We start from the raw sequence: 23,565 nt of genomic DNA, 5'->3' as shown, positions 1-23,565 counted from the left end.
GACTCATTTTGGCAGTTTTCCATGTCTGATTCTGTAGCTAATTCCAAACCTGATTTATTTAATGAAACTTAAATTTGCTTTAAGTCAATGTTTCCAGGTAAGAATTATTTCAAGCCAAATGATGCCAAAAATATAGATTGAAGAGATAATGATTCTGTGGTTCATAGAGAACACCTGTGATTCATTCATACTCAAATTATGGACTATGGAGCCGGTGCGGTGGTGCAGCACATTAATCCTCTGCCTGTGGCACTGGTCTTCTATAAAGACACTGGTTTGAGTCTTGGCTGCTCCATATCCAGTGCAACTCTCTGCAATATCCAGGGAAAGCAGAAGAAAATGACTCAAGTGCTTGGGCCCCTGTACCCACGTTGGAAGCCCAGAAAAAGCTTCTGCCGACTGCCAGCTTCAGGCCAGCTCAGCTCTGGTGCCATTTGAGGAGTGAACCAGCAGATAAAAGATCTCTCTGCTTCTCTCTCTCTCTTTCTCTCTCCTTCTATTCTCTTTAACTTTACTTTTCAAATAAAAATAAATCTTTTTTTTTTAAAAAAGATTATGGAGTACAAGTTTTGTTTCTTGTGAAACAGAGAGCTCCCCGCCATCTGCTGGCTGCATGCCCCAATAATTACAGCGGCTGGGCTAGGCCTGGAGCCACAGTCTGCAGATGGGCGCTCACTGCAGGTCTCCCACATGAACATCAAGGGCCTGATCACGTGAGGTGTCACTGCTGCCTCCGAGGATCTGCATTCGCAGGAAGCTGGTGTCAAAACGTGGAGGTGGATGTCAAACCAGCCTCGCAACGTGAGACACGAGGGACTTAAACCACATAGTGCCTCACTATGTATTTAAGCAGTAGGCTAAGAGTGTAATTTTGCCTTGCTTTCTCATTTGAACTCCACGACTCATCAGCTGTACTATCTGGACCAAGTTGGCTAATTTTCTTTTTATCTCATAAAAGCAAGTTGTTTGGATTTGTTAAAAAAAATACTATTTATATATATAGTGTTTAGCACATTTGGCAATAACAGTTAAAATCATTATTATTACTTGTTATCTTGACTATTATCAAACAACTCAATGCTTCTATCTAGGAAACACTTTGGGAAGATGAAAGCAGTAACCCAAAGCCAAAAAAATAAGACACTTTGGCACACTTAATTATTCAATCCAACTTTCTAGGTTGGTTAAGTGAGTAAAGTTGTTCTCCAATAAACCGCAGAGTGACTCTTGGAATCTGGGCGTAGTGATTCTAGGCAGTTCCTTTTATACTGCCAAGAAATGAAAAGAGGCTGTTCTCAAGTTCCTCTCCTTCTTGGCCTCTTGTCCTGCCAAAGTTTATTTTCATGTTAACATTATCATTTGTTCTAAATTCCGTGGGCTCCTCAGTTACAGCAGTTTTCCTTGACACGTTTCTCTTCTGATGCTCATTTTTCTGACTTTATTGTAGGTCAAGTTCCTGTTACTCACTGTGCTCAGAAACTCCAACTTGTGAAAAAGTGCACATCTCCCATGGGGCACCTACTCTCTGTGATCAGGCAAGAAGAGTTGTATATGCTCTTCTGGTTAAAAGCTTTTCATCGAGCCGAACGCCATCACAGCCATGGCTGCTGCTCTAGAAACCAGCAGTTCCCACGTGCACTATGCTATGGAGGCTGCAGCCCAACAGGAACGCCTTCCGGAAGCATTTCTTCTCCTGGAGTTGTGCTAGTATTTACACAACTTCTCACACAGCAGCCTAGGGGTGACTCCATGGACTCTGAGAAGGCTCCTCCCCCCGAAGCTCCCCCCTGGAGGCCACTTTCAGACATCTGGCTTTAGTGTCAGAAAGGCTGGGTAAGAGAGGGTACGTTGTTCAACCAGCTTGCAAAAAGCGTTGTAAGCACCAATGATCCAGGGTCAGTGGGAATCTTAAAGGAAGCTTCCCATCATTTTAATAACAACAAAAACTCTTAGTTCAAAAATAATTAAGTGAATAAAACAGCTGGTTTGTTTTTAACTGGTGAAAGTTTTAAGGTAGTTTTAAAAGGAAATTTCATCTGTTTCTCATTATGATTTCAGCAAACATATTGTGAATTCGTTTTCAGTCAGCGTAATTTCTCTGCAATTGCTGTGTCAAGGATAGTCACATAAAACAAGCCCCATCTTTCTACTGGAAGGAGGGGAGAGCTGAGACGGCTGGAACCAGCTGCAGCAACAGGAGGTAAGCTGAGGCCGAGGAGAGAGAGGGCTCAGTCCCGGGACAGAGCGGGACAGAGCGGCAGCCCGTGCGTGAGCTTCCACCTGACAACTCAGAGGAAGGGCTCATGGGTGCTCTCATTTTTTATGCACGCTTGAGATTATTTATATTTAAAATACCTCCTGAGACTTAACCTGCTTCGATTTTGCTAGGTTTTGTTGTTGTTGTTGCTTTGTTTTTAAGGAAATACAAATAGATTACCGTCAGATGTAATACTTTGAATGGAATTGCTTACTTCCATATCAAATACGGCTCTACTTAGGAATTGCTCTGTCACTAATGTGTGAGAATTTTCTATTTCTAACAAACCCTGGTTGAACCCAAGGGTGATAAGCTTGCCTATATGAAAATAAATAAACCAAATACATGCATACATATAGAAAACTGTGTGTGCATATATATATACACATAAAATATAGTTGGGCATACTTCTAGAAAATTGAACAGTGTGTTTCAATAGTGTTACTTAAAATACAGGCTCGAGCTCATAGAGAGGCTCACCTTGGGAGATCGCTGAAGCTATCCCAAAGAGACAGGGGTCTGCGGAGGAACATAAGCAGGGTGCCGCAAGAGATCTAAATAACAGCCCATCGGAGAGAAAGCAAAAATGCCTTCAATTTACATACACAAGAGAACAAGCAGTGCGTTCAGAGTTGAACTTCCAAATAGGTAATAAAAACAGACCCTCCAGTTACAGGCTTTGGTTTGCAATTCGACCGCTTCTCAAAAGGCAACTCTGCAGTGGACATCAGGATGGCTGACTGGAAGTACTTTTTTAAAATTTTATTTTTATTGGAAAAACAGATTTTACAGAGGGAGGAGAGACAGAAAGAGAGGCCTTCCATTTGTCGGTTCACCTTTCCAAATGGCCAGAACGAATAGAACTGAGTGGCTGTGAAGTCAGGAGCCAAGAGTTTCTTCTGACTCTCCACTGTGGGTGCAGGGGCCTAAGGACTTGGGCCATCCTCAACTGCTTTCCCAGGCCATAAAGAAGACAGCTGGATTGGGAATTAAGCAGGTGGCACATGAAATGGTGACACAGGCAGAGGATTAGCCTGATATACCACACTGGCCCTGACTAGAAGCACTTTGAAAACAAAAGTATTTAATAATTCTGCAGGCCAGCATGGTGGCATAGTGCCTAACCCTCTGCCTGCTGGGACCAGGATCCCATAGGGCAGCATGTCATGTCCAGGCTGCTATACCTCTGATGCAGCTCTCTGTTTGTGGCCTGGGAAAAAAGCAGAAGATGGCCCAAGGTCCTTGGGACCCTGCACTCATGTGGGAGACCCAGAAGAAGCTCCTGGCTCCTGGCTTTGGACCAGTTCAGCTCTGACCATTGTGACCATTGGGAGGGGAAGCCAGTCGCTGTAAAACCTCTCTCTGTCTCCTCTCTCTCTCTCTCTCTCTCCCTCTCTGTCTCTCTGTAAAGTCTGCCTTTCAAATAAATAAGTCTTTAAGTAATAGTAATAGTTTTCCCCCAGAGAGACAGGAAGCCTAACGAGCAGTAAGTCAATGTTTGAGTATACAAGGAGCTCAGAAGCCAGGGTCTAAATGTGCTTCTTAGGGGAAACTTTCTAAATGACTCATAGCTTGAGTCAGACTTGTAAGCTTGTACCGAGAGCTGCTGTGTACGTTGGCCAGCACGCAGGAAGCACAGTACTGCACTTTTCGTGTGGATTTGAGTGTTTCCAAATATAAAAATGAATCAGCTATTTTGAGCAGCTGTGAATTGAGATCCAAGGCAAGACCAGGAATACAATAAGGAAATGTAGAAACAATTTGACATCAAGAGAAATAAAAGGAAAGCCAACATCAAAGGAAGAAGAGTTGCAAGCAGGAAAGGAGATGTCATTAGTTTTCAGTTTCCTATTCGCATATAAGAAAGAATACACGAGCTTTGACTGTGGGCATCTGACTCGGCAGCAGAATGCCACTCGGACTCTTTCTGAGCCACATCAGGGTGTGTGTGTGGCTGTGAGCTCTAGCTGCCTCCAGACTTCAGCTTCCTGCCAGTGCACACCGTGGTCGGCAGCAGGAGTGCCTCAAGCGGGAGACTTGAACTGAATGCTCACCTGCCAACTTCGGCTTAGCCCAACCTCAGTTGTTGGGGGAATCTGGGTGGTGAATCAGTGAAAAGAAGCTCTCTCCAGGGCCCGGCGACATGGCCTAGCAGCTAAAGTCCTTGCCTATGGGCGCCGGTTCTAATCCCGGCAGCTCCATTTCCCATCCAGCTCCCTGTTTGCGGCCTGTAAAAGCAGTCTAGGATGGCCCAAAGCCTTGGGACCCTGCACTCGTGTGGGAGACCTGGAAGAGGCCCTGGGCTCCTGGTTTCTGATCGGCTCAGCCCCAGCTGTTGCAGCTGCTTGGGGAGTCAATCAACAGATGGAAGATCTTCCTCTCTGTGTCTCCTCTCCTCTGTACATCTGCCTTTCCAATAAAAAAAAAAATAAGTAAATCTTTTTTAAAAAGAAAAGAATATTTCTGATTCCCAGAACTCTACTCCTAATAGAATTTAAAAAAAAAAACAAATTTAGCAAATTAGCTAATAGATGTCAGAATCTAAGTACAGTTTTCTCAAATACAGTGAAAGGTTTTTTTGAGGAGCCAGTGCCATGCACCGCAGGCGGAGCCTCTGTCTGTGGCACCAGCATCTGTATGGGCACTGGTCTGAGTCTCTGCTGCCCACTTCCAGCCCAGCTCCCCCTGAGTGATCTGGGAAAACAGCAGAGGATGTCTAAGTCCTTGAGTGCTGCCCCCATGTGGGCGATCAGGAGAAAGCTCCTAGCTCGTGTCTTCACACTGGCCCTTTCATGGAGTGAACCAGCAGATGGGAGGGGACGTCTCCATCTCTGTCTCTCCTCTCTTTGTAAATCTGTCTTTCTAACAAACATACACAAATCTTTTGTAAAAGTTCCTCTGGAGTCTATATTTCTGAGACACAGAATAAAGGTTTTGTTTTGTTTCAGTCATCTTTTTTTTTTTTTAAGATTTATTTATTTATTGGAAAGTCAGATATACAGAGGGGAGAGACAGAGAGGAAGAGCTTCCATCCGATGATTCACTTCCCAAGTGAGCGCAACGGCCAATGTTATGCCAATTTGAAGGCAGGAGCCAGGAACTTCTTCCAGGTCTCCCACATGGGTGCAGGGTCCCAAGGCTTTGGGCCATCCCCGACTGCTTTCCCAGGCCACAAGCAGGGAGCTGGCTGGGAAGTGGAGCTGCCGGTATCAGAACTGGCACCCACATGGGATCCCGTGGCGTTCAAGGCGAGGACTTTAGCCGCTAGGCCACGCCGCTGGGCCCTCAGTCTTTTATTTTTGCCCTCCATCACTGGTAATGGTTTTTAGGTCAAAACTGGAAGGAATATATCTTCTACCAAAGTACTACAGGAGATCCAGGTAATAAGAAAACTTAGTGCTAAAATGCAAAGAAATTGAAACGGAAAAGATGTCTTCAGCTGTCTTCCTAAGTAATTCTCTCTCTCTTACACACACACACACACACACACACACTTCTCTTAAGGTTAAAAAAAAAAAATTACACTGTGTTCTTTCTAAATCCCTCAACTTTCCTATTTCATTGCTCCAAGGTTTGCTTCCCTGAGGTGCTTGTATAGACCAGTTATTATTCTATAAAGAAGCTGTTTGGTTCGCTCTCTCCTGGTTTGGAAGACTCCAGGGTAGGCAGTCTCTGCAGCCCTGTCTCCTCAAGCTCCCCTTCTGCCCTGGTCCTGGCTGGAGCAGTGAGCCTGTCAATCCCAGGCAGACAAAGAGGCGTGTGTCAGCAGCCTCCCGCCAGCACCTCCTCCCTTCTCCTGCCCAAACTCACACAGCGAGTTGGAGCATTTAAGAGTTCTCCGCCAGGGAGACCAAAAGGCAAGAAGAAAAAGGTAGGTAATTTTTTTTCTCTCTGTAAAGAACATCTTATGCCATTTATTCTGCTCCAAACTGCTACTATAGATGGAAGCAGGAATGTGTGTTTTTGTTGCTTCACAAGGGAAGGGCAGCCGAAATAGCCTCCGAGGAGATGGTCAAAGCGCTTTGAAAAGGATGATGCTTCCTCGATAAAGGGAAAGAATCAGATGAAAGGGGATTAGCATGTTCCTTGTCGAGGAAAACAATTTAATCTAAGGTTTAAAAAGAAGGAGATTCCTTCCGGTTGTTCATCTCATGTCCAATTCCACTCACTGAGTTCCACATGCCAGGGTTTACCATCCCATCCTTCAGCCTGTGAGGATGGTGGGATACGTTCAGGTTGTTTAGAAATGCAGTAGTTACATCTCCAGCTCCTCAACTCGAAGTTAATGGCAATGTCTAGGCAAAACAATTTTTTCAACTTTCAAAAATTCTGATTCCTGAAAAGAAAGTAGTATGAACGTGTAATACACAGAGGGGATTCATTGGCCTCGTCCTTGGCCCCCCGCCACCACCACCACCCCTCCTGCAATACAACACCGTGCCTGTACTGCTGAGATAAAGGGGGCACTTCTTCCCTCTAGGACTCTGGGGCCTAGAAAAACTCCTGAAAATTTCTTCACTTAGTTTCCCCAGACTGAGGAAAATTTCTCTCACATGTTAATCCTTTTCTCCAGTGATGCTGACTTTACTGTAGGCACGAAGATGAGCAGCATGATGCAAAGCTCTGTGTTAATATCATCGCCTAGCATGCCCTTGACACCTGCCAGTCAATGACGGGCAAGATGAGGACATTGTGTTTGCACTGATTAAGGTTTTTGGAGTACATAGACTGATGTGTCAGCGTGAATGATCTTTCAAAGGCTTATCCATGTTCTAACACCGCTTCCATTCCTGTAATACACACTTGGAGGCATTTCACTCCAGGAATCTGTCGTTCTAACACAAACCTCTTCTCCGTTAACAAGAAAAAGAGAATTTTATAAATCAGAATGATTTCCGTCTTCCAAGAAAAATACATGTAAGCAATACAGACTGGGCAACAATTTAAATTTCTTTCAACAACAATTTTGATATTTCAAACCTTAAGTGCTGGGTTGGAATTTCTGCTTGATTTTGCAACTTTTGCTTCTCCAGTTCGGTTTTTTGGAAGAAATCAGAAATTGGACTCCCTGTCTGCTTAATTCACCAACCCTATTGCATTCCACTGCCTGTTCCCAGAACTGACATCAGCTTTGCACCACAAATATCGGAATCCTTCAACTACATTGCCCTGTTAGCTTTGGCCATTAAATAGGGGTGATTTTTCTTTTAAAGTTTCCATTTCACTACAGCCATTCAAAAACTTGAGTGTGCTAAGTACCTTAACAGAATCAAAATTTGCAACTTATTGCCAAATAATGTTGCCAATGGTTTGCTGTATGATTGAAAATGTCTTGCTCAGAATTCTGTAACCTCTGCATTGATTTTCTTTTAAAAAAAAACACATCACTATTGGGAAATGAGTGGTATTATATAATAGAAGTTAACAATATCAATCTCCTTAAATTGAATTTTTTAAATTGAGAGCTAGCTACCTAAAGTTTTCTTCTTGTTTCTTTAGATCTCCAGTATTAACTGTTCTTTTTTATAATTTGGATGATTCCCTGGTTGAATTTTAACAGCATGTACTGAAAGAGGGGAGAAAAAGTAATTTGTCTCAAATTGGCCAAAGTCATCTCTTGTTGGCACTTGAAAATATATGGTTTGGTGGATTGCCAAAGATTAAGACTGAAGAACCAACCAATGCATGCCAGCAACATACTGGCTCATTTTTCCGTTTGCTAAATAATAGAAAGGCTGTTTATCTACACTTTAGTAAAGGAAGAAGAGAAGGCTTCAGGCAAAACATATCATTCATAAAGTGTTAAAAAAAATCTGCCAGTAACTGCTTACCGGGTATGGAACTTTCCATCATAGTATGTGGCAAAGACAACAGCAGAAGCACTGTTTTGTGTGGTGATGTGGACACAGCGGGTTACATACCTACTTACCTTTCCAGCAGTTTCTTTATTTACTCTTTCAGTGGATGTTTTATAAACACTTACCTTGAGCCTAGCTTTGAAGCAGGTGCTCTGAGTGTTACAAAACAGAAATTAAAGTCGTTGCCACCATGATGCTGGCCCTTCTGCTTGTCTGAATCCTGGGCCTCTCCAGACTCAGTCCTTTGCTTCATCTCTTCTTGGCTATACTTGTTTCTCTGTTTGTAGACAGGAAGGAAGTCTATATCTACAAAGTCTACCACATAAAAATCTTAATTAATCTTAAATTTAACCTTTATAGTCCTGACTTTCAAATACATATTCAACTATTTAATGTCTTATTAAAAAAATAATAATAATAGGCATCTCAAGCTTAACTTGTTCAAAACTTCTGTCTTCAATTCCCCCAAAATTTGCTTTTTCCAATTCTTCCTCAGTTGAATAAATTACAGTGCCTCAGGTCCAAAACTCTAAGAGTCATCTTGTTTTTTCCTTCTTGCCTCATGGTTTCTTCTAGTTCCTATCAAAAGCCTATTGTCAGGTCCAGCGCAATAGCGTAGTGATTAAACTCTTCGCTTTGCACGCGCCAGGATCCCATATGGTCGCTGGTTCTAATCCCAGCAGTCCTGCTTCCCATCCAGCTCCCTGCTTGTGACCTGGGAAAGCAGTCGAGGATGGCCCAAAGTTTTTGGACTCTGCTCCCGTGTGGGAGACCTGGAAGAGTCTCCTGGCTCCTGGCTTCAGATCAGACCAATGTGGTCACTAGGGGAGTGAATCAGCAGACAGAAGATCTTCCTCTCTGTCTCTCCTTCTCTCTGCATATCTGACTTTCCAATAAAAATAAAATAAATCTTAAAAAAAGTTCATAAAAAATGTTTATATGTTCATATAAAAAAATCTTATAAACGTTGCCTCTTCCCCACATACCTTGGATTGCAAGGTAGGTTAGAAAAAAGGCAGATGGAGGGACTAGTGTAATGATTATCTAATCCTGTGCTTCCAAGTGGTACCATCTGATATGGGTACCAGTTCATTTCCAGGCTGCTCCACTTCCCATCCAGCTTCCTGCTTGTAACTTGAGCAAGAAGGACTCTACAGCCCCATGGGAGACCAGAAGAGACTCCTAGCTTCAGATTGGCTCAGCCCTAGTCATTGCAGCCATTTAGGGAGTAAACCAGCAGATAGAACATCTTTCCTTCTGTATCTCCTTCTCTCTTTATAATTCTGTTTTTTTTTTAATAAATAAATCATTTTAAAAAGAATACTAGTAATGTAGTGTCCATACCAGTTTTATTTCTGATGGATCATCTTCCACTACTTTTCCTGTGTATTAGCCGTGAGCTGGACCAGAAGTAGAGCAGCCAGAAACCAAACTGACACTCACATAGAATGCCAGTGTCGCAGGTGGCAGCCTAACTTGCTGTGCCACAATGCTGGAAATAACAGCAGCATCTTATTTGTTGCACTGATGCCTGTGCTTAGATATCTGTAATTCTAGGGCGGGAGAAGCCTGAACCTTTGAAACCATGAAGAAGTGTATTAGTATCTAAACTTAAGGTTGTGATTACATTTACTCAAAACTCATTGCTTATTGTAGTAGTGAAATTTTCATTATTACAACTAAAATATTTGAGAGAAGCTACTTAGAAAGTTTAGGGGGTCTCTATTGTGTCACTGTGCATTAAGTTTTTCTTGTGACGCTGGCACTCCATATTCGAGTGTCAGTTTGAATACCAGTGTTTCCTGTGGATGCATCTGGGAAAGCAGTGGGAGATGGCCCAAATATCTGGACACCTGTTACCTGTGTAGGATACTAAGATGTGGCCAGACCTGCTACCAGGAAGTGAAAAGACTTGCTACGCATGTGGCTCACACAGGGCTGTTTTAGCATTTGGGAAGTGAGCCAGCAGATGGAAGATACCTATTTCTCCATCTTCCTTTTTCTGTTAAATTTGCCTTAAAAACAAAACAAAACAAAACAAAAACAAATCAAGAGAGAGAAGAGAGAGTTTATTTCAGGCCATCGCTAAGACTGGGCGACTCGCTTTGACTGGCTGAACGACCACAGGGCAGGCCAGAAAGCAGAGAGACCCGAGCTTGTTCAGCCATGGGGTCACTCCTTATAAAGCTATCATGAGCAGATCAGGGGGCTCTACCCTGGTGATCTAATCCGATTTAATTACTTCTCAAAGCTCGTACCTTCAATCACCATAATGACTAAGTCTCCACATTTAATCTATCACGTGAGTTTATACTATCTTCCAAAGCGTTTAGTCTCTATTGAATGTACAAAAACTTGACTTTGGGTATTCACTAAATACAGATTCTGAATCTCATCACCACTGTCAACCTTCATCCCAAGCCTTTCTCCTTTGTGCTCGCTTCGGCAGCACATATACCAAGCCTTTCTCCTTTAACATTTTTGGTGAAGCCTATGTATTTGAATTTTTAGAAATATTCCAAGTCATTTTTTGGATAGATGGTCACAAGACTGCACTTTGAAAACTTGAAAGAGGAACACAGAAAAGACCAACTCCCATGCTTTCTAAGAGTTTGAGAATATTGTAGACTTTTAAGATTTTTTTTTTTTATTGGAAAGTCAGAGAAAGGAAGAGAGACAGAGAGGAAGATCTTCCCTCTGCTGATTGACTACCCAGGTAGCCGCAAAGGCAAGAGCTGAGCTAATCCAAAGCCAGGAGCCAGGAGTCTCTTCTGGGTCTCCCAGGCAGGTGCATGGTCCCAAGGCTTTGGGCCATCCTCGACTGTTTTCCCAGGCCACAGGCTGAGAGCTGGATGGGAACTGGGGCCGCTGGGATATGAACTGGTGCCCATATGAGATCCTAGCGTGTGCAAGGCGACGACTTTAGCCACTAGGCTACCACTCCAGACCCCAAGAATGCTGTAGACCTTTATTTTCAGATAATTTCTGTAAAGCAGAAACTGACATGTTTCTTTTCTTTCTTTTTTCTTTATCTCAGGACCAAAAGCCAAAATGAAATTTACAGCACTTGCTGTCATTGTTGCACTAACTCTGCTGCTGGGAGTCCAAGCCATGCCTGCAAATCGCCTTTCCTGCTACAGAAAGATGCTACAAGATCGCGACTGTCACAACCTTCCAGAAGGAGTAGCTGACCTCACAGACATTGACGCGGCCGTGCAGGATCACTTCTGGGATGGGAAGGAATGCGAGATGATGTGCTACTGCAATTTCAGCGAGCTGCTATGCTGCCCCAAGTAAGGCAGGGGAAATCACAAACTGTACTGCTTTGAAATGTTTCTACAACCACTCTTCCAAAGATTATCTCCATCATAATAGGTCTGCTGAAATTGATCATCCCTTCCAATAAAATTCTATTCAAATCCAACTATTTTCTACAATCATTATCATTATATAGAAACTCAAATGTTTTTAAGAAACAGGTTTGGACGAAAATAATAAAAACAAATGAAATCCAGGAAATCCAATGTATTCTAAATTCATCTGATGCTTACCACACACACACACAAATTGTCTTGATAGCAAAATCATCCTCAAGGTTTTCTTCTTAAAGCAATTAGAAAACTAAGATTTGAAATATTAAATCCAGTAAATGGGATCAAGTAACAAACAGACCAGAAAAACTTGGTAAGAGTCTAAAGAAAATTTTTTATTTTTACATACAAGTTACCAGAACTGAACTAAATTAAATTTCACAAGAATTTATCTACCACTGGGCCCGGCGCAGTGGCGCAAGTGGTTAAGGTCCTCGCCTTGCACACCTGGGATCCCATATGGGCACCAGTTCTAATCCCGACAGCCCCGCTTCCCTTCCATCTCCCTGCCTGTGGCCTGGGAAAGCAGTCGAGGACAGCCCAAGGCTTTGGGACCCTGCACCCGCGTGGGAGACCCGGAAGAGGCTCCTGGCTTCGGATCGGCATAGTATCGGCCGTTGTGCTCACTTGGGGAGTGAATCATCGGACGGAAGATCTTCCTCTCTGTCTCTCCTTTCTGTATATCTGCCTTTAAAAATTAAAAAAAAAAGAATTTATCTACCACTGTTTTATACTTAAGGTAGACTAAATAGGAAAGTAAACTTATTTTCATTTTAAAAATAGTAGAAAGTCAGTAAATATTTTTAGTTCTTGATTTTAGAATCTGCTTCCTCTGGTTTTAAGGAATCCCTCTAATACAAATTTCTCACTGAAACTAACCTTTTCAAATTACTAGCAATATCTATATGTTATCACATTTTCATTCCTCCAAGAAACCTGGGGGTGGAAAGGCAGTTATAATGACCTTGCTGAGGAAAGGTGTGAAAAGTTGAAATGACCAGTTCTATCCCACATGACTATCCAGTCCCAATGCGGGAACTGGAATGAAGCTATCCCGCTTTAGACGAGATCGCCTTCCTGCCAAGCCAGTTGATTGTCAAAATGCAGCTTCCAGAACAGCAGCTTCAGCATTAAATGAGTTGTTAAAAAATACCCATCCATCCTTGGCCCTCACTGCTGTCTTTGGAATCAAAAACTGTCCAGTAATTTTATTTTAACAAACCCTCTAAGCAATTCTGATGCATGGTAAAATTTGAAGAGCACCTTGAAGAACAATTGAATAACTTAAATCAACCCAATGAAAGGATTACACAAATGGAGTAAATTGTAAACTAATACTAAAATGCCACATCTGCTTTTGGTTATTATATGACTTGAAACCAAATTGCTGAAACGGATTTATGGTTATCTGTATCAGTAGACAAGGACAGTATTGTGGCTTTATATAAGAAATTTGTCTCTGACTTGGGAATAGTTTTCCCAGTAACAAAATATTTACCTTACTAAGTACATTTCTAGTAAAACATAATCCTAATGTTGCTTTGTACATACATAAGGTTTAATAATGTCCCACGAGTTTCAATGTATTATCATAACGTAATTTTTCCAACCAGAGGAGACTTGCTATAAAACTAGAAATTTATTGAAAGACTTCCTTAAAATTGTTTTTTCTAACCTGCAAATTTAAGCTTCACAATCCATTCCTTCCACGAAAGAAATGAAATTGTTTGATGAGGCGGTTCTGAAATTATTTCATCCTTCTCTTTCTAAATACGGTGATGATAGTATAATATCAATGGCAAATGAGGGGAGAGTGGAATTGGTCATCGTCTTGGGCTTTGTTCCTCTTGCTGGCAAGCCCTCTTATTCCTCTCTGTATTATTATTATTGCTTACCTAAAAAGAACAGCCATCGCTTCTCGGCCTTTTGGCTAAGATCAAGTGTAGTGTCTAAAAAGAATAGCCACATCTGAAATCCTAGAAATTACTGTCCAGTTTTAACCAAGAAAAGACTAGTATATTTTTTAGCTTTTGCCAGAATCTAATTTATATTCTACTTTTTTTCAGAGATGTCTTTTTTGGGCCAAAGATCTCGTTTGTGATTCCTTGCAGCAGACACTGAGGATCTTCGCGTTGTCGGGACAATGCCATCTCTAACTTCCCCAAACTGTACTACATCAGCCTCACTGCATTTCTAGCTTCTATTCTGTGCAATAAAGCAAAGATTCAATAAATTCTTACCTGTGTTGGGCAATTTGATTAAACAGTAATAATAAAAGTTAATTTGATTTAGTTATTCTGTTAATATTATTGACATTGGTTTAAAATTTGGCTACAAAATTTCATCTAACATATTCATCGAAAGATTTAGTGCTCCAGATGAATATCCACAATTTTCAAAGATTAAGAATACTTTCAGGTTGTAGTTGGTAATTATTGATTGTATAAACTTATATTTATTAAGGGAAGAGCCATGAAATTAATTGAGTTTCTTAGAAAGCCAGCTATAAATTTCTAGTAAGAAGGAAAAAAGAGAACCCATACTTGAGTGCCTATTACGTATTTCAAGTACTTATTAAGTACATTTTCAGTTTTATTTTCATAGCAGACAACAAAAACTTTCAATACAAATATTCTCACCCTCATTTTTACATGGCAACTCAAGTTTAATAACATTTGCTCAAAATCAGGTCAGAACCGCAGTTCCAAAGCCCACCCACTACACTTAGCTATATGCTTAATGTCATGATTCATGTATCCAAGTATCACTTTTTGTTGAGAAAAACGAAGCACACATTGAAAGAAACACATGTAGGATGCAAATTTAGTCAGATGAATTTTAAAATAAACAGGTGCTTTAAATGATGTTTTCTAAAAGACGTTATTAGAGGTGACAGTGTTGGAGCTTGCCCTTATATTTTAAGCATACATCAATTCATGGTGGCCATCGAAGCTTTTCAATTAAGCTGTACTAAGTGAGTGCTAATTTTTGGACATTATTACGATTTGGGGATATACTAATGAATAATATGAACTGCCCCTCATGGCACTTGTGTACTAACAAATGTGTAAAAATTAGAACAAATAAGTATTTCTAAAATAAGAAGCCTGCTACAGAGAAGAGGTTGGTTTCAGAAGAGAGAACGTTTGAGAAATACCATACACACAGGTAACCCAGGAGAAATCCTCGTGAGCCAAAGTGACACTATTTCATTGAAATACATCTTTGGCGATCCCTGTTCTGCTTATTAATGTACTCAGAACATTATATAGAATTTATTCAGTGCCCAGCAAGTGTCACCATGTTGGACTGACAATCTTGGAGTGATCATACTTGTTTCTAGTAAAGTCTTCAAAAACACAAGTCAGAACATGTTTTCAAATAACATGACTACTTGCAAGATGCATGCCCAAGTTAGAATTATACTATGAAATCCAACTACATTCTTGGAAATGAATTACTATGCAAGCAAACCACATTCTTCATGTTGCTAGATAAATGCAAAAACACATGTCCAGACAACTTACATTGATACAACTTTTTCTGACTTAGTCATTAGGTCATTAAAAGCAAACATTTCATTCAATCATACTGATAAACAGATCCCTTGTTCTTCCAAGAGATTTTAGTTACAAGACAACTAAGATTTTGCTTAAATTGTTGTCTTTTTCTAAACATTGTCTTGCAACAAATGAAAAAGACAGGTACTGTCTACCCTGTTCTATAGGCAAAAGGAATGGCAAGATTGGGAAAAATTAAGTAGTTGACCTAAGATTACATCATTGGTGAGCAGAACTAGGTTTTGAATATGGACACTTTTATTCTAGCACCCAATCTTAATCACTGCACTGCATGATACCATTATCTTCAGTATTTGTTTCAAAAAAGTGAACTTTTACTCAGCTGATCTACACAATTGTATAATTCAGAGAACTCATAAATGCTAAATGCTTCCTGGATAACAACATCTGTATTTTTTACTTTCTCTGCTCTTGGTCTACAAGTCCTTGTTGCTGAGAACTAGGTTGGCCAGTAAAATCTACTGAATAGGTCACCTATGCTTAATAAAATTCCACCTTTTCTAGTCATCCACAGGCATTCCTTGAACAGTGTTGAACAGGAATCTGACTCTGCCTTCCAAAAAAAATACATATTTTTAAAATCAATAAATAATAGAACTGAATAAACACTTTTCCAAAGAAGATATGCAGGTGCCAACGTGCGTATGAAAAGATGTTCAATATTGTTATTAGGGATTTACAAAATCAAAATCCCAGTGAGATATCACTATTCTCCAACAGGAAGGCGTTACACACACACACACACACACACACACGCAAAATACAACTAGTAGCACAGTGGAGCCTTATGTTGTTGATGGGAACGTAAAAATGGTACAACTAGGAAGAGATGGGAAGTTCCTGCAAAAGTTTAATACGAAATCATTGCGTGAGTCAATGGTTGGACACAGCTGGATATTCCTAAGACAGATGAAAACTTGTGCAGAAAAACCTACACAAGAATATTTAGGGTCCGGCGGCATGGCCTAACAGCTAAAGACCTCACCTTGAATGCCCAGGGATCCCATGTGGGCGCCGGTTCTAATCCTGGCAGCTCTACTTCCCATCCAGCTCTCTGCCTGTGGCCTGGGAAAGCAGTTGAGGACGGCCCAAAGCTTTGGGACCCTGCACCTGTGTGGGAGACCTGGAAGAGGTTCCTGGATCCTGGCTTTGGATCGGCAGAGCATCGGCCGTTGCGCTCACTTGGGGAGTGAATCATTGGATGGAAGATCTTCCTCTCTGTCTCTCCTCCTCTCTGTATATCTGACTTTCCAATAAAATAAGTAAATCTTTAAAAAAAAAAAAAGAACATTTATAGCAGCATTATTTACAATAGCCCAAAGGTAGAAACCCAACGCTCATCAACGGATGAACAGATCCCTAAATGGTGATGTACACAATGGAATACTTCCTACCGTAGAAACGAAGCACTGACATATACTGCAATATCGCTGAACCCTGAAGACATGCCAAAGCAGCTAGAAATTAAAGCACTACGCTGTGATTCTCATTGTGTATCCATAACATCAAATCTCCACTGATATGAATCTATAAAAGTCAGCTAAAAAGGAAAGTGAAGTTTCACAAAATACACTGAAGCAACTATAATAGTAATAACTTTTATTTAAAATATTTTTAATCTAGGAAAACTCATTTTACATGAGTCTCCAACTAGTTATTAGAGTTAGAAACAAACAAACAAACAAACAAAAATAAAACCAGAGAAAATCCTCTGTAGAAAAAATACACCAGGAAGATTTCTACATGTGAGAAAGCAATCAACAGTCTCCGCGTCTGAACAGCCCAGTACCAGTTTCAGTTCCATCTCTTCTAGTGCACACCACTATCAACCTTGAGATCGGACTTGCTCTTGTCATTCTTCACTGAGCAGATGAAATATGTTAAGGTGTCTTTCTCATTCACTGGAATAGACCTAAAGTGGCAACCAACTATCTATGAAGAAAAAAATAATAATAATAAAGTTTTAGATACTAACAGGTTTTATAAAGAAGGTAAAAATATAGTTCTTCAAAAGAAAAAGTATTATTATGAGCTATTTAAAAAATTACAATGTATTAAACAAAAATACACATAGGATGAGAAACACAGAATAACACGATAGTGTTTGTAAGAGATTTCAAATTTTGGCCCACTCAAACATGCAATTATTGGAGAGTATATTTCTTTTATTTAACTTTTAAAAGGTAAACATTTCTTATTTTAAATTTAAAATATCAAGTCAATTAAGCAGAAAACATAATAATCCCCACACATTGTGCCTGCAATGATTTTTAACCTACTTAAAGAGAAAACAAAAATAAAACTGAAAAGGTTTTGGTACTAGAAAAACAAAACCATGTAATATCTTGCAAATATGAGGGTCTTCATAAAGTTCATGGACAATGCATTTTATGAAAAAAAAAAACATGGATTTCAACACTATTTTTAATACCAAAAAGAACTTTATTCTATTTTCCATGATGTTTTTGAAGTATCCTAGCACTTTTGCCATAACTTAAGCTCACTAGTTTACTCATCAGCAGTATTCTTGAAGATTCCTTAAAAATATTTCTGAAGAAAAATTACGAATGGAAAATGGAGGAGAGACATTTAGGGATGAACGCTTACCGGCTTCACTGCTTATCATGTGCTATTCTAACCTAAGTACCACAACTACTGGCACAAGTAAACTAGACTGAAGTATTCATAAGCATTCTACAGTCTAGGAGACAAAATTTCTTAGAAGAAAAAGTTCATTGGCACAAGAATGTAGAAACTTGAAGAACATGTCACTCAATTCTGGAATCTCTTCAATGTGTTTTATTTCTTACTGCTTGTTAACTTGTCAATATCTGCAATCCTGACTAATTAACCCATAATACTCAGGACAATTTCTTATATTTAAAAAAAGAAAATAGCTTCAAAATGCTGTAAATGATACACTGTCAACAAAATTCCTGTTTGAAGTTTATACATTTAAAAAATATCTTAAGAGCAATAAAATTAATTAGGTCTTAGGTTATCATTTGTCCCAAAACAGAGCTTTCACTTAATTAGTACCTAATATATTTCATCATGGAAGGTAATGTTTGTATTTATGCGTTTTATAATGCAACAAAGGCTACATCTTTTAAATCAAATTTAAAGAAAAAAATAGGTTTGTATTGTCCAGGCAATAAATAAAGGCAAGATTCTGATTAAACAGTTATTACATTATTTTAACAGTATCAGAAAGTATTTTGTCAAATTGTCATTTCCATTCCTTTTTATTCCTTCCAACATGTATACGACAGAAAACATTGGCTAACTACTAAATTCAACTGGAAGAACACAAGAAAATCTATATGTGTGTGTATTTACACACACACACATATACATGCACATTTTTGTCCTAGGTTACAAAGTGTAAGTATGATCACAGATGATATAAACCCCTATATAAACCTGTGAGCAATTTTAACAAGATATAGATTTCTTGGTTCTATTACTTCCTGAAGAGAACACACACATACCACGTGGTCAACTTCTCAACTCACTAAGGACAGGAAGAGCTGTGCCCAAGCAAGATGGAAGGAAAAACCTGAAAAGGCTTTGCCTCTTTCAAATGTGAAAATATAGGTGCTTTTCATAAAACAAATTAGTATCAATGAGAACAATTTTGTCACTGCTAAATCAACTAGAAATAATGTTCATGGACCCCGTTGGTGGACCTGTTCTAACAAATGTTTCAAAAAATAAATCCTAATGAAGACATTAGGCTTATTAATTTAATTCTGTTGTGCTTTAATTAGCTATTCACTAAATGGTTACTAGTCAAATGTTATTTTAAAACAGATCGCTAGACTGAAAACAAAAATCTAATATTTTGAAAGAAGATGCTATACATGTTTATACTGCACACAGTCACTGAGTCACATACAGCAATCTCCTAAAAGGCAGACAACATTCCGAGGCAACGAGATTCTTCTAAATAACTTCGACCTTTCTAACTAATATGTTCCATAACATAATTCATTAGCATTTAATAATTTCTTGTTTGTTCAAACAAGAAAGCTTAATAACTTAAGGCATATATATATGTAAATATACATACCTCAACAAGTTGTGCTTTATTAAGTCCTGGTCTGGTTGGTAACTTGAAGTGTCTTTTGTATCGCCTAAGTGTATTTACCTGTAACTGGTATAAATCAACCTAGAAAAAGACATATGCAAATTAGTCTATAAGATTATTAGGAAGTTTACCACTGATAGTTTCAGGAACAAAATTGAAACTTTAGCATAATAAAAATTAATCCCATTGTTTTAAAAGCCTTTTATATAATCAAAACTATAAAGTATTAAACGCTTTAACCTTTGGGGGATAAATAGACTGCTGGTAGTGTTAGAAAAAAAAGAAGTTAGAAAACAGTTGTAGCAACTGTCAACTGAAAATATACCAATTCAAGCTGTGTAAATGCCAATTGGCTATATTTAAAACTGCTTTCATTTTCAGATTTCTCAAATGTTCTATAAGTTCAAAGAACTTCCTTACTTGTTTTTATAAAAACTTCAGAATGACCTACTCAGAAGTTAACATTAAGCACAGAGACTTTCATCTACCTCTGGAGTATCAATATCCTGAACAGGTGAGTCACCGCCATCGTCATCACTCCCTTTCCTCTTTCTTCTGTTCCGAACACTCTGAATTAAATTCTTATGATAATCACAAATGTAAAGATGCCTTGCCTGAAACAAAACAGATTCACACTGATTATTACAGCACACGGTATCTACGCATTAGTCCATACACATGGTGCACACAATTATTAAAAAATAGTCAAAGCAGCCTCTGGTGAGACAATGGCTTGTTTCTCCATTCTTACATCCTTCTCCTTGCTCCAGCGGATGCAACCCTGCACAGGGTGGGAGGAGCAAGTGGGCGGTGCCACCTGGGGGAGGGACAGAGGCTGAGAAGTGAGCAGGAGAAATTCCAACCGTCTGGGTTTTGTCATCAAATTGCAGACTTTGGCCTGAACTGGTTATTTTGGGGTAGATTTCCAACTGGTAAGAGCGAAGATGATGATGACTGCGAGGTTTTGTTACTTGATAGTATTTTCTGCTTGAAGAGCACATTTCGGTAGTATGAAGTATGCCTTCTAATTTATTACCCAAATTATATTCGAGACATAAAATTCTCCCTTTTCCCAAATGACTTATTAATTTTTATTCTATATTTAAATTTCAACTACAAACCTTTCCGGGTGCTAAATCAATGTAACTCCCTGTAATACATCTTCCACTCAAAATAATCTGAAAGTATTCAAATTCATCTGCAAAATTTCTCACGCCCACCATTTAAAGAGCTGTTTTAAAACAAACAGGAAGTGTTACCAATAAACTTCCCCCAAAACTTAATTACACATACTCCTGAAAGTTGTATAGTTTTTTTTTTTAATTGTATAGGAAATTAAATTCCACTACCCTGGAAATTCCAGACGTCACATATCGACAGCTAATTCCTTAAAAAGAAAATATAAACAAGGGCTGAGCTAGTAGGCTTTAACATTTCCAGGCTTTAACATTTCCAGGCTAGGTAAGCAAAAGTCTAAAAAAAAAAAAAAAAAAAAAGCAACAGGATGCATGCTAAGTTCTGACATCTTGTAATTCATTCCTTGCCAGCCAGAACTGCAAAAAGTAGCAACGAATGTTTCTAAAACAAAACATCATAGCTAGTGAAAGAGAAGAGGAAACCCTGATGGCTGCCAAGCAAATGGCAGGACCACAGAGGCTCCGTGCTCCCGCGCTCCCTGCTCTGCTAGCAGCTGACTCTGCGAACCCCCGTGCAAGCCGCGGGGTCTCGCTCTGCATCGGGAAGAAAGGGCAGGAGTGGATCCGGAGTGGATCTTCCTAGGCTGTGTTCTAAGATCCAATACAACTCCACTTTCCCCGGACTAGCAGAGCTACTTCTCTCCCGGGGCCAAATGCCAGCCCGGGCAGCAAAACAAAGGCTCCTCCATTCCAAGAAAACTACTCAGGGCCCTTCAAGCGCCCGGGACCCTTTGTTTCGATTCCGAAGGCAGCGGAGGAGGAAGAGGGAAGACTGTGCAGGAGAGACGCTAAGCAGCGGGATGTCGGGGGGCTGCAGGGGTGGGGGGCGCAGGGGAGCCCAGGCGCGCGCGCCTCTGTGTGTGTGTGTGTGTGTGTGTGTGTGTGTGTGTGTGTGTGTGTGTGTGTGTGTGTGTGTGTTGCGGGTGGCGGAGCGACTTGCAGTGACTTTGTTGTTCCTTGCACTACAGCCAAGTCGTGGGGGGAGGGAAAGAGGGGGCGCGCACCCTGCCGACGCCCCTCGTCCGAGCCCAGCTGCCGGAGCCCCCACAGGGCGGTCCCGCCGTCACTTACGCTCTTATCCAGTTCGATCTTGACCTTCTTCTGGGAGATGCTCTTCTGGATCCTCTTGCTGAAGCTGGCGTTACCCGCCGCCCGGCTGCACCGCTCCCCGTCCTCCCGCAGACAGCACAGCTGCCCGGGGCCCGGGCCGGCCGCTCCCGGGGGCCCAGCCGCAGACACCGCACCGGCGCTGGGCACCTCAGGACCAGCGCTCGCCCCGTTGCCATTTCCAGCCGAGGCGGCGGCGGCTGCCGCGGCCACCACAGCGGCCACCGCAGCGGCCGCATCCCCGCCGCGGCTCATCTCCTCGGGCGTGAAGCCGTTCATGTCTCCGCGCTCCGAGGCGCCGGCGCTGACCGAAATCCCCACCGGTCTCTCCGTTCCGCCTCCGTCCGCCAGGTCCCTCGGGCACACGGCGGCAATTCCCTCCTGCACGCCAAGTTCGGGGGGCGGCGCGGCCAGCGTCCTGAGCCCGCCGGTCCCTGCAGGCGCTGCACGGCGGACGGTGCTGGCGGGCAGCGCTCGGAGCGCAGCAGCGCAGGCACCGGGACGCCCCCCGCTCACTGTCACATGGACGCCCGAGCACTCGGACCGCCGACCTCCGCCTCCCTCCGCCTCCCTCCGCTCCCTGGACCTGCGCAAGCACGACGCGCCCCCCGTCCGCCCCTGCCACTCCGCCGTGACGCACCACGGGAATTGCAGGAGTCGGCCCGAGTCGTCGCCCGCACCCAGGCGGGCCCGCGAGCGGAACAAACTACAAATCCCAACATGCACGGCGCGAAGGGCCGCCCTCCGTTTTTTATTTATTTATTTATTTTTTTTTTTAAGCACCGGGAAAACAGGAGTGTGTGGCTGGGGATTAAGGCTGTTTTTCCACCCTCCCGTCCCTCTCGGGAAGTAGGGTGGCGCTTAGCTTCTGGAATTTCGCAGAGCTGATGTTCAGAGGAAGTCAGGCGACTCTGAGGGGAAGCATAAAGGCCGGTGAGGGAGTAAGTGAACGTTTGGAGGGGGAAAAAAAAGTTTCGCAGCTGTTTCGCGTTCGTGCAAAAGCAGTTTTGGTAAATAGCACTGTTGGAAAACAAACCAAGGAGGATTCATTCGGTCACTCTGTGCTCACCAGGTCTTGGAGGCCCCCCAACCCCTGCTTGACCAGTCTTTGAGACATCCGATTAACGGGCGAGTCGGAAGGAGACGCCCGTCCTTAATTCTTGACTGACAGATGCTACAAACAAATACTGTGTCTAAATCCTTGCATGCTCCTTCCGTGCTTTATTGTTACACGCAACAAGCATGTTGCATGAGGTGGAATTACTGACTGACAGTACGCCTCCGTTTTCGGCCTTTTCGAAAGTTTCTCCTCCAATGCGTCTGAGGAAAGCGAAGTCAGGCGTTTTGCCTGCACCTTGGAACCGTCCGGGCGTTAGCTCTGTGGAAGGCGTTGGAAGACCCCGCGTTCTCCTGTTGGAGCCTGTTGAGCGCGCGGGTGTGTACGTGCGTGTGTGCGCGTACATGTGTGTGCTTGCACGTCCCTGCGTGCTGCTGGAGGGCGGGCTAGAAGCAAGGGCGTGGCTGGTCACCGGGCACCCTTTACCAGTCTCACTGGTTTTTGGAAGGATTTGTGAGTGTATGCGTTTGAACGGCAATTGCAGAGAGAGCTTCTCTGCTGGTTCTGACCCGCTAACGACCCCAACGACTTGGCTTCTAACAGGTCTCCCAAGTTGGTGCAGGCATCCCTGCACTTGGGCCGTCTTTTGCTGCTTTCCCAAGCACGTCAGCAGGCAGCTGGATGGGAAGTCTGGAACCCACACCCATTTGGGGTGTTTGCTTCTCAGAGGGTGGCTTAAGCCACCATGCAAGACCAGCAACCAGTGTTTGTTTTGTTTCTTTTCGTTTTTTTTTGTTTTTGTTTTTGTTTTTTTTTAATATTTTATAGACTTGAAGAGTTCAGAGGTGGAGAGAAAGAACTCTCCATCCTGTGGATGCCTCCTTAAGTGCTCCCCCAACAGTGGAGGTTGGGCCGAGCAAGAACCAGTAGCCAGGAATTCAGTCTGGGCCCCAAGGGTGGCATGGACCCAAGTACCTGAACCATCATTGCTACTTTCCATGGTATCCGTTGTCAGGGTCAGACTTGACTTGAACCTGGGCCATAGAAG

At 41.9% G+C, this 23,565-nt stretch overlaps 2 protein-coding genes and 1 non-coding gene across 4 annotated transcripts; 2 read left to right on the top strand and 1 right to left on the bottom strand.

Moving 5' to 3' along the window:
- Positions 1–6,053: 6,053 nt before the first annotated feature.
- SCRG1 (stimulator of chondrogenesis 1) lies at positions 6,054–13,607 on the top strand. Its single transcript, XM_040966233.1, has 3 exons — positions 6,054–6,128; positions 11,153–11,408; positions 13,553–13,607. The coding sequence occupies exons 2-3, from the start codon at positions 11,167–11,169 to the stop codon at positions 13,605–13,607; spliced, it is 297 nt and encodes a 98-aa protein (XP_040822167.1). The 5' UTR covers positions 6,054–6,128; positions 11,153–11,166.
- LOC121146934 lies at positions 13,397–13,582 on the top strand. The gene has a single exon (XR_005882300.1). It is a non-coding gene; the product is annotated as a U2 spliceosomal RNA (small nuclear RNA).
- Positions 13,608–16,649: 3,042 nt separating the features above from the next.
- Positions 16,650–22,118, bottom strand: SAP30 (Sin3A associated protein 30). 2 transcript variants are annotated; one of them, XM_040966120.1, is made up of 5 exons: positions 21,691–22,118; positions 21,425–21,576; positions 19,646–19,771; positions 19,140–19,238; positions 16,650–16,999 (listed from the first exon to the last, which is right to left on the bottom strand). In XM_040966120.1, exons 1-5 carry the CDS (start codon positions 21,737–21,739, stop codon positions 16,877–16,879), a joined length of 549 nt encoding a protein of 182 aa, XP_040822054.1. In that variant the 5' UTR covers positions 21,740–22,118; the 3' UTR covers positions 16,650–16,876. The 2 variants fall into 2 exon arrangements, with proteins under 2 accessions (XP_040822054.1, XP_040822053.1); XM_040966119.1 differs by having other exon boundaries at positions 21,425–22,118.
- Between the last annotated feature and the right edge of the window lie 1,447 nt (positions 22,119–23,565).

The sequence above is a fragment of the Ochotona curzoniae genome, unplaced genomic scaffold (genome assembly GCF_017591425.1).
Source record: "Ochotona curzoniae isolate NIBS_2020 unplaced genomic scaffold, NIBS_Ocur_1.0 scaffold_4505, whole genome shotgun sequence".
In the NCBI taxonomy this organism is placed as follows: Eukaryota; Metazoa; Chordata; class Mammalia; order Lagomorpha; family Ochotonidae; genus Ochotona; species Ochotona curzoniae.
This window is presented reverse-complemented; position numbering and strand designations above follow the sequence as displayed.

Coding starts and splice junctions, on each gene's coding strand:
- SAP30 (XM_040966119.1), bottom strand. CDS start 21,739: ATGAACGGCTTCACGCCCGAGGAGATGAGCCGCGGCGGGGATGCGGCC. Junction 19,772..21,424: donor AGATCGAACTGGATAAGAGC/GTAAGTGACGGC, acceptor GTTTTGTTTCAG/GCAAGGCATCTTTACATTTG. Junction 17,000..19,139: donor ATAAAGCACAACTTGTTGAG/GTATGTATATTT, acceptor TTTTCTTCATAG/ATAGTTGGTTGCCACTTTAG.
- SCRG1 (XM_040966233.1), top strand. CDS start 11,167: ATGAAATTTACAGCACTTGCTGTCATTGTTGCACTAACTCTGCTGCTG. Junction 11,409..13,552: donor GAGCTGCTATGCTGCCCCAA/GTAAGGCAGGGG, acceptor ACTTTTTTTCAG/AGATGTCTTTTTTGGGCCAA.